Source organism: Galeopterus variegatus, unplaced genomic scaffold, assembly GCF_000696425.1.
Source record: "Galeopterus variegatus unplaced genomic scaffold, G_variegatus-3.0.2 Scaffold106, whole genome shotgun sequence".
Lineage (NCBI taxonomy): Eukaryota > Metazoa > Chordata > Mammalia > Dermoptera > Cynocephalidae > Galeopterus > Galeopterus variegatus.
Genome location: NW_007726217.1, coordinates 991,623 through 1,002,682, shown reverse-complemented (window position 1 = coordinate 1,002,682; position 11,060 = coordinate 991,623). Strand labels below are relative to the sequence as shown.

Sequence of the window (11,060 nt, the reverse complement as noted above, 5' to 3'; positions counted from 1 at the left end):
AAAAAAAAAAAAAAAAAAAAAAAAAGATATTTTAATATAAATTAGTAGAGGAAACAATTCTGTCAATGCATCAAATTATACTTCCAATGATACATATTTTAGTTATTTAACAAATACATATGAGGGGTCTTCAAAAGTTTATGGAAGGTTTTGTGTTATTTTTTAATTCAATTTTTCTACAAACTTTTTGAAGTACCCTCAGAAAATTCCCACTAAAGTTGAAAATGTAATTACACAGAAAAACAAAGCACTATCTGGAATTTCTCTCTACCTCTAACTTTTAAGTACTGGCTAATATCAACTAACAAAACTAAACTTCAAACATAAAACCATGCATTTTCGAAGCATACGTGAGTCTATGTTGTTAACTGATCTAACAATCTAATATGTACTAGTTGTAAGTCCAAAGCTAAATTACAGCCTGCAACAAATGTGAATGGTGAAAAATAAACAGTGCATAAATCAAAATCAACTACAGCAAATACTATATAGCCTATTACCAAATTATGGATTTTCACTGGGAACTTCTGCTTTAATATTCATAGAATACTTGTTCCAACAATTCTGCTTCTAGGAGCTCATCCAAAAGCAATTACTAGACTAGTATACAAAGACATACATACTAAGATACTTACCAAAGTTTTATTCATAATAACAAAAAACTGGAAAAATCTAAACCACCGCCAGTGAGAATGATTAAATAATATATAGATAAAATTAAATGCTATGCACTCTGTAAAAATTATTACATTGTTATATAGATATAATGACATGGGAGAAAGGTATATGATAACATTACTGAGTAGAAAAAGCAGGTTAGAAACAATTAATAGGATGGATATATAAACACATGGATGTAAGTCTGGGAAGATATACAAGAAAAAATTAACAATGGTTTTATCCAGAGGATAGGATCTTATTATTTTCACTTTCTATTTTAGACTTTCTTGTATTAATTGCTTTTTAAAATAATAAACATTTGTTATTTTTTTTTTCCTTTTTGTCTTTTTTTGTGACCGGCAACGGATCGCAACCCTCAGTGTAGCGCCCGTACCGGACCAGGACCGGCAACGGAACCGCAACCCACGGTGTTGCTCCCACACCTCGCTCAGCCAGTGAGCAGCCAGTCTGTATATGGGATCCGAACCCTCGGCGGGAGCGCCGCCGCGCTTCCCAAGCGGCGCACTGTAGCAGTGTGCCACCGGGCCGGCCCAACATTTGTTATTTTATAATCAGAAAAAATTATATTTTTGTTTTGCTAAAACAAATATATGAGGGTACTTTAAAAAAAGGAAAAATAGGGGCCGGCCCAAGGCTCACTTGGGAGAGTGTGGTGCTGGTAACACCAAGGCCACGGGTTCAAAGAACTCTACTCTGAGCTAGGGTTTTTCCATATAAAACAGAGAATTCTTCCAGGAAATGTCCCCTTTACAGGGCCCCAGACCTCTTTCGCATACTATCAAGCCAGGCTTACAGAACCAAGCAAACGCAATGCTCTCACTGGAAAATATAAACTAATATAAATTCATTCTAAATTACCAACTCATCACATAAAATTCTCCAAAAGAACAAAAAGAAGTAACATCTAGACATCTTTTCATTCATTCTGCTTTCCTAAATAACTTAATTCCTTAATTTTTTTTTTTCCTTTTTCTCTTTTTTCGTGACCGGTAATGGGATCGCAACCCTCGGTGTCACGCCCCTACCGCGACCGGCAACGGGATCACAACCCTCAGTGTAGCGCCCGCACCATGCTCAACCAGTGAGCAGACCGGTCTCTATATGGGATCCGAACCCTCGGCGGGAGTGCCGCCGCACTCTACCGAGTGCGCCACTGGGCCGGTCCTAATTCCTTAATTTTTAAAATTAATAGATTTATTAGCTTGGAACTTGGTTTAAAAATGTAAAGTGGTTATATCAGGGTGATGGAATCATGGATAATTTTTTTAATGTCTTCATCATGTTAATCGAATTACATTTGAAGGTTACATATATGTTCTTTTTTTCCTTTACTTTTTAGTCTTTGTTTACAAGAAAAAAAGTTGTTTATTTTTCAGTTTTCTCTTAGGGCGACTCATCACTGATAAACAGAGAAATTAAACACTAAAACATAAATCAAATTTTAAAATAAGTACCGCTGCCAGTCACGAGCAGCAAATACTAACAACAAAAAAGTTACAGTGGTCACTCCAGAGCAGCACAAGCTAAAATTTAAATGAAAACCCAATAGAAAAACCTTTACCACTTAGTAAATTCAGGCCCACCAGACAGAGCAGCAAATTAACATGTTTTTCCTTCGACATAAAAAAAATAACAATAAAAACATTTCCCAAAGTGATTAAAGAAGATTGTTTATCTTAAATACTAAACTGACAGCCTGATGGCATTACATATTTTAGCGTTTTGAGTCCACAGCTATTATTCACTTCATTTAAATCCCAATCCTGATTTAGTCCTAGTCTCCCATATCTAACTTTTGTTCCTTTGGAACTGGTTCCCAAATGACTTTTCTTGACTTTTATTATTAAAGAAATGCAGAGCTCTAAAACAACTATATTTAGACATGAATTTAAAAGTATAACTAAGAAAGAAACAAGCTTATTCACTTCTGCAATACTGTATAAAACTACCACCAAACATGTCAATCTGCATGTCATTATTTTAAGGTAAATGTTTTCCCTCCATTATTAAGTAAGTGTAATTCCTTTCATCCTAAATAGTAATCTGACTTTACCTAAAGACACTCACTAGAATAGTATGGTTCTCAGAAGCAGTTATCTCATGGAACATTTCTGCTGTCCTTATTTCCACATTATTTGGAACTAAAATATAACCTATACTTTTAGTTCAGTTGTAATTAGGCCATAAAAAATAGGGTTTCATCAGAAACTCTCTTAGCTGAGGAGTCACGGGCACAGATGCTAAACTACTGATTATTATTATTTAAAAACTAATCACGCCAGCTTTTTTGGTTAAATCAAAGTTCAGATGGTACTAAATCAGTAGATTGTATAGAACACGCTTAAAAATCCTTTAAAATATTCCATGTGAAAGAGAACAGACAAATTTTAACTTTTACTAAGGAATGATTCGCCAAAACCAATTGTATGGGGTTTGTATTTGAAGTCCTTTAATGTAAATAAATTTAACAGTTTTCTATGTGTCTACATAACAACTAGATTTTAAAACACGCTATCATAAAATGATTCCTGAGAATCTCCACACAAAAGAAAAACTTAAAACAGAATTTGAGAGCCAAGATTCAATACTTACCTGACAGACGAGAATATTTACATCTATAAAAGCTTTTAATCCAAGATATATATCTATCAAATTCTGGATTTAAATCTTAGTTGTTCCAGAAAATAATGCCTATGCAAAAAAATCTTTTAAAATTAAAACAATTTAGTTGCACATTTTCCCCAACTATGCTTTCAACTTCACATTCAGCATAACGATTATATAAAGTCTCTGGAAGAATGAAATTTTGTTTCTCATGACAATCTTAAGCCAAATTATAGTTTACCCTCATTATTAGACTATAGTCAGTCACCTAGAAACTGCACTGAAAAATAAACTTCATGTTTCAAGATGGCCAAGCATAGGATTGAGAAATCTACTATACTTCCCCAGACCTGAAGACGGCTAAATGGGTATGTATTTCAGCAATGGGCACCCCCCCCCCCAAAAGAGGTAAAACTTATTTTCTGAACCATACTGGGCTAGTTGTACCAGTTAACTAGGTGGTTTGATATTACAAGTATTTTCTAAGATGCTGCTCACATATTTGAGCATAATTTCATATGAAAAACCCAAAAGAGAAAAAGAAAAAAAAACTTAAAAAATTTTTAAAAAATATCTTGATAAGTATTTGGATGATTAATACAGTGTTTAACTTTCATGTTTTGTTTTCCAGGCTTACACCAAAACAGTTATGTAAAAATCATCTACAGCCCCACATCATCACATTTCCTGTACAGTAAGAGCAAATAATATAGTAGAAAATTAAAAAACAAGAGCAGGACTCAGTTTCAGAAACATGCAAATCAATAAGAAACAGTGTATCAAACTCTTCACAATCTAGAGAAACTGTCTGTATTTAAGAAGATATGGAGAAGTCAAGAAAATGGAGCACCAAAAAGAGAAATGGCAGAAACTGATTAGCGAAAATTCCATGAGACAAAACTTGTAATAAATTCCCCTCCCAACCCATTTCCACAATTTGCGAGGCTTTTTTTTTTTTTTGCATCCACTTGACAATTATACTCCTTAATCTATTCTACAAAGTTCTTTATTTTTATGTCATTGGTTTCTTGTATATAGGTTTTTCTTAGATCATATTCAAGTACTTCTCAAACTGGCGAAAAGACTTGTGAAATCAGGATTTTGTAACAAGACATCCTTCCCAAATATTCTAAAAATTAATTTCTAAATTTGTGATCGTCTGGATGGAATATACTTTAAAATTTAACATACCAAGCATGTTCATTTGGTAAGCAAACTGTTATGTAATATTTACTTTATGTCCCCCAAGAACATAAAGAGTGGAGTTTTTTGTTTGTTTGTTTGTTTGTTTTTTAAGGACAAATACTGTTCATGTTGCAATTTATCCTCAAGACTACCGTTTTTCCCCCAGGTGATAAAGCAATTTTCCTAAATTCCAATTCCCAGGAATACAACAATGGCTTCTCTAGGGGATAGACAATGGGAAAAAAAAAAAAAAAATACTGTCAGCAATTTTAAGATCTACCTCTTCAGTGATCCAGGCTGATACGACCTTTCCGAGGTCCTCAGAAATTACATACACCATACTGCCGCAAACAGAAGAGAACTCGGGGATGGAAGCAATACCACCTTGTATTTCACGATGCACTAACACCTATATCAAACTTAACTCTCATCTCTTATCTCAATGCATCTTCACAACTACCTTAGTAGGTAATAGGAGATGGCTGGCCGCCCAGACTCTACGGGGCACACAGCCGGTTAAAGGACACCGTTACATCTTCAACTGGAATAACAAAAGCGATGGCAAACCTTTCTGGAGTCCAGAAAATGAGTATCTAGAAATAAGAGTAACATCGCCTAGATAACCCCAAACTTAAACCCTCCAAGCAGTTTCCCCTCCCCGCAGTTTCGCCAACTCAGTGGCCCTCGGGGACCTGCGGCGGGGCTGTAAGGAGGCGGGGGGCGGGAAACGGGGGACGCCTTTACGACGCTCACCTCGCGCACCTTGGCCAGGGCAGAGGAAGCGACGATGCTCAGGGGACAACAGCTGGGTGACGCCCCCACCTACCCGGCCCAGCAGCTGACTCACCTGCGGAGCCGATTTCCATTCATGGAGCTGTGGGGAGTGCTTCGAGCGAGAACGGCGCCCGCCACTGGGGGCGAGGAGGCGACGCAGGGGGCAACACGACGCGCCTGGCTCCCTCTCTCGGCCCCGAGGCGGAGGCGGCGACGGCTTCCCCTGAGCCACCCCTCTCTGAAAGCTCTCGGTCGGAAGAGCCGCCGTCGGGAGACTTCACGGGAACCAAGAGGAAGGAGAGACGTGAGGCGAGGAGAGTGGACCCCGTCCGGAACTTGCGTCGCCCGGGCCGCGACACTCCCACCCCTCCTCCACGACTGCGGGCCGCCGCCGCCGACCTCCCCGGGGCCGCCCCCGGAAGCCCGCCAGCGTCAGTTCCGCTGCCCAGCTCGCCAGGCGTCCACGCTTCGCCTCGCGGCCCCGAGCCGTGCGGGAGCGATGTCCGTGCGGGCACGGCCGACGCAGAGGACAATGGGGAGGCGCCTGCGAGCGGGCGCGGAGCCGGGGCGGAGCTGCAGCACACGCGGCGGGGCCGTGCCGACTGGAGACAACCCCGAGAGGCCGGACTCCTCGCCCCACCCCCCGGCGGGGGCGGTGCCTGCCTGAGGCGACGTCGCGGCCGGCGGCGGAGCTTACCTGAGGAGCAGCCTACCTGGAGCTGGCTGAGACCCTGAGCCCGGCCCACTGAGGCCAGGTCACCCTCCGTCCCGGGACCCTCCCGCCACGCCCAGTTTAGGCCGCTCCGCGCGCTGCCTCCTCACGGGCGGTCAAGTGATCATCGCAACTGATCTCTCCAAGTCCGTAGGGCTTGCTTTAACGACCATTGGGGGGGGGGATGTACAGTACAGTTTGGGAAAAGATGACTAAGAAACAGGACATTACACAGACATCGGATTAAATAACTTTCACGTTTAAAGCTCTTTAATAGCGCCTAGTCACACTGAAAACCCAAACTTCTTTCCAGGGTCAAAACGCAGGGCGTTAACTGGCCCTGCCTTTCTCCCCCAGTGCGACTCGTCATGCGTGACACAGCTATTCTGGTCGGCACCCAATTCCCTCGCTGGCCAAGTGCTTCTCTGACTTGGAGCCTCTCTGCTTTCGGTTCCCTTGGCCAGGAACTTTCTCCTCTCTCCATCCTCCCCTTACAACCCACCAGTCATCTGCTCTTTTTATGCCCATGGTGGAGCACCTCTGTTATTCTGTTACAATATTTGCATGGTAACCCTTCGCCCCGTCTGTAATTTCAGTTTACTACTTTGTGTGCCCCCGTCCCCGCTAGACTGTAAGCTTTATAAGGAAAGCAGGTCCAGCTCATTGTCAGGCAAATTGTAGGTCCTTAATAAATTTGCCTTAATGAAACATGGTACCTATTTTATTCAGGCTGAGTAATGATTCATGATTTTTCCCTATGTCCTTAAGCATCAGTAATGCTGTTTAGACTTTTAAAAATCAAAATACATTCTTGTTTAAAAAGGAAAAGGAGAAAAACTATCCTATCTTCATTTTTCTCCACTCACTGTGGGACTTTGGATCAGTCACCTGACTTCTTTGGGCTTCAGTTTCCTCATCTGAAGAATGGAGAATAGGATGTACCTTACTTACAGTTGTGAGATTAGGCAATGTACATAAAGCACAGTGAAAACCCTCCCTAAATGTTTGTGAAAAACTAAAGTATTTACTATATTTAACCATTTTAAAGCACTTATTAGATTCACGTGCCATAACAATAAATGGATGGGAATCAAAACCACATCTGACTCCAATTCTGCCTAACTTTCTTCTTCCTTCATATCCCCACCCCTGTAACTGTAAATACCCTCCCCAATTTTAAAATATCAAATTTGTCACCAGATGAAACTTGCATCTTAAAAGTCATTTTCAATCCTTGACTGTACACAATCCAAATCTTGGTAGCAGCATCTGACCCTCTTGTGCAAGGGTCTATCACACCTGAAACCCCTTGATTCTGGAGCTGGTTCCCTGAATGAACGCAAGCTTCTTCAGCTTCCCCGACAATAGACATGGTTTGGTGATGAACCTTTGAGGTGAGCTACTCTTTTTTGACATGGATGGAAGGATTTGGACTCTGGCCTTCAATCCACTTTAATGTCAATGATGTCTTCCTGTCTACCTCTGCTATCCAGGACCCCACCTCTTTGACAGGGAGCCCATGTAAAAAGCTCATGAATTGTAATAACAGGAAGTGGGAAGACAAAAAAGATTTAATTAATTCTGCCAAAGGCAAAGCCATATAAGCCTTTCCCCTGACCACGGGGACACCCTATTTTGGATAACTCATTCCCAACTGAGTCTGCTCTTAAGGACATAGTGCAGGATCTTTGTGTATCTTGTTAACTGCCATAGCCCCAGTGCCTAGAACAGTGCCAGAGCCTGACACACTGCAGCATTCAGTAAATATTTGTTGGACTGATAAAAGGATGGATGAATAAGTAAATGGGCTTCAAGAATGCAGCTCAGGAAGTAGGCTAAAATTCTGTCCTCATCCCTGTTGTCACTGGTTGTTCTCAAAAGGAAGAATTATAGAAATAGTATAAAATCTCAGGTGCAGAGAAGTCAGTGCCCTCTGAAAGTTGAGCCACTTCAGCAGCCACCAAACACCCAATGCAAAATTTCTTAAAATATGATACAAAAAGAACTAGAAACGAAGGCAATAAATTGAACTTTAAATTAATAAACTGGACAAAATTTAAAACTTTGCTCTTCAAATTGAAAAGGCAAGCCACAGACTGGGAGTATATGCAAACATATGTGGATACTTCAAAAAGCTCATGGAAAGATTCGTATTATCTTTCAATTCCATTTTTCCATGAACTTTTTGATGTATCCTCACATATCCAATAAAACTTGAGTCCAGAATTTATAAAGAACTCTTGCAACTGAATAAGACAAACAACCCAATTTAAAATGAATGAAAGATGTGGACAGAGAATTTGACAAAGATACAGGGACAGCAAATAAGCACATGAAAAGATGATCAATATCATTGGTCACTAGGGAAAGGCACAGTAAGCTACCAAATACCAAGTACACTCAGGAAAGACAGGATGGCCAACTGTTGGTAAGTCTCCAAGCCCAGCAAATCACACTCAGGGACTCAGTGTCTCCTTCTTTGCTGCCACTGTAAGATTTTTATATACTCCAAGGCTTCCTGTGTTAGATAAGAAACATCAGTGGATGAGGAGAACTGGATAGAATCCTCTCACATGGGCCAAGATTAGAATCAATTTGGCACCTGAGTTCAAATCTTTCTCCTAGATGAGCAGTTTCTATAAGGCAGAAAGCAAGCTACTTTGTACACAATATAAAAGACACGGGCTTTAGGGGTTGGCAGAACTAAGACTGAAGGGCCTCTGCTACTCACTGTGATCTTGGGAAAGTCGCTCTGAGATTCATGTTCCTTACCTGTGAAAGTCAGAGTGCCCATGTGAAGCAGACACTGCTGGATATCTACCTAATAGTCCTTATCTCCTTTTTGGCTGATAGACATGACTAATCTTTCTTCCAAGTCTACATGACTCAGAGGTAACTGCTGATTAATCTAAGCCACTCAATGATGGATGAGCTTATTTGCTTTGCCAGTGACAGAATAGGAGTGAAAAAATGACCCATTTCTAGCAAATAAGACATGAGGCCAGATCTGATGGGGCTTCCAGGGAAAGATTTCATTATTTTAGAAAATAACACTGGGAGACATTAGACCCTCTTCTGCTAGACATTGTTTTGTCAGCATTTCCTTCCCGGAATCACAGTAGCAATAGTGGGACCATGAGGTGAACTAGCCTAAGGATAAACCAAACAAAGAATGGCAGAGCAAAAAGACTACAAGAACCTGATTTTTTGGTGTTATCACTGAGCCACTGAATCAATTAATCAACCTCAGAGACATACTAAATCAAGACTTCTTGTCATGTGAAATGATAGTTTCCTTATTTAAGCCAACTTAAGATTTTTTGCAATTGAAGGTAATTGACAAACTACTTCATATGACTCCTGTGAAGATGCAATTTATAACAGATACTGTAGAAAACACCTAGCAAAGTACTTTACAGTACCCAAGCCCTTTCTCCTTTTGCAGCTCACCTCCATTTACAGTCCATAGACCTTTTCCAAAAACCTGGCTGGTAGCTCCCACTCTCTTTTAAGAGGAAAGTTCCTTGCCTTTGGATGATGGGGAAGAGGGAACACAGGCTCCCTAGAAAAGTCCCTCAATATTACTTTGACCTAAAAAAACATTGCCAAGAGAATGGTGGTGAAGCTGCTGCAGTCTAGAACAAGACAATATGTTCCTGTAGGATAAACAAAGAGCTAAAAATAAACAAAAACAAAAACAAAAAACCCTTGATAAGATGTCCTGGGGAAGGTAGTTGTGGTGCATAAGTGGAGAACTTCTACATACACCTCATTCCCCAGTTAAAGTCCACTTTTCCAGCTCCTTTGAAGTACTACTTCTGTCATGCTTTGTGTATCTTCTAAACCCGCCGGGCCGGCCCGTGGCTCACTCGGGAGAATGCGGTGCTGATAACACCAAGGCCCCGGGTTCGGATCCCATATAGGGATGGCTGGTTAGCTCACTGGGTGAGCGTGGTGCTGACAACACCAAGTCAAGGGTTAAGATCCCCTTACCGGTCATCATTAAAAAAAATTAAAATAAAATAAATAAATAAACCTGCCAGCTTTCCTCAGCCTATAGCCCAGAGAAATAAATGTCTGGAAAGCTAGAAACAAAAAGGCAGAGAGAATTTCCCAACTCAACTGTTACTTTCCATCCAAGTGGTATAGAAAGAAGCCTTGGGATGACCCAGGCTCAGAACTTCAAACTAGTGTTCTCCTAGCACCATATTTTCCTTTAGCCACCAAACCCTACTTGCCATGAGATTCTGGGGTCTGCTAAGCCAAGATACCCGACAAATACTCAGCCTCACTCTACCCCAAGGCACCTGCTAGAAAAGAATGTGCTACAGCATATTTTGCCAAGTGATAGGGCAGAGGGAAGGCTGCTCAATCAGTGCTGAAAAGGGCTAGGATAAGCCCTTATTCAAAAATCATGGGCTCCAGGACCAGACAATGCACACCCTGGGCTCCCAGTCCTTTTCTCTTCAGCAGCAACCAATAGCCAAACTCTGAAGCCCTTTCAAAATCAATAACTTCTAAAACTGAAGTTTATAAGCAAAAATTTTCCATTAATGGTCATCTCCTACTCCCTCTGCTGAATACTTTATTTCTGCTTTACTTAGGGTCATAAATTTATGTCTTATATCAACTGGGGAAAATCTGCTTCACGTTCCAATTTGCTCTTCAAGTTCAACCAATCTCCCTAACCCTTGCTGCTGAAAAGGAGTATGGGTCTGGCTGGGTCTTTCCCAAGGGAATCAGGCAGGTGGTAGCCACAGGTTAGCTTTACAATTTGCAAAGTCACAACACTTGGCCTCCAGAGGAATGCCAGGGCCACTTGTGTACACACCAGCTGCCACAGTTTCTCACTGGGCCCTCTGCCAGAATCATTTTCTGAGCCATGTTCCCCTAGTGCACAGAAATAACAATGCTGTAGCAGTACCAGGTAGGAATGCCAGAACTTACATGCTTGACAATTGTACCAACTTAAGGAACAAAACCTCCAAGTTAGGGTAAGAGTAGATGATGATAATCTGGTTAAGTTTCTGCTTACCTGAAGATTCAAGAATGCTGAGTCCATCCTGTGCACTCAATATCACGTCTTGATTCCCCCCCCCCCCCC

At 41.1% G+C, this 11,060-nt stretch overlaps 1 protein-coding gene across 3 annotated transcripts in view; it reads right to left on the bottom strand.

Annotated features, from left to right (window-relative positions):
• AGO3 (argonaute RISC catalytic component 3) overlaps positions 1-5,667 on the bottom strand; it is a 115,576-nt gene extending 109,909 nt beyond the window's left edge. For 2 of the 3 annotated variants that reach the window (XM_008585475.1, XM_008585491.1), the window contains exon 1: positions 5,318-5,667. In XM_008585475.1, coding sequence (XP_008583697.1) covers positions 5,318-5,336 — 19 coding nt within the window. In that variant the 5' untranslated portion in view covers positions 5,337-5,667. The remainder of the gene's footprint in view (positions 1-5,317) is intronic. The other variant, XM_008585484.1, reaches the window with a different exon arrangement.
• Positions 5,668-11,060: the final 5,393 nt, after the last annotated feature.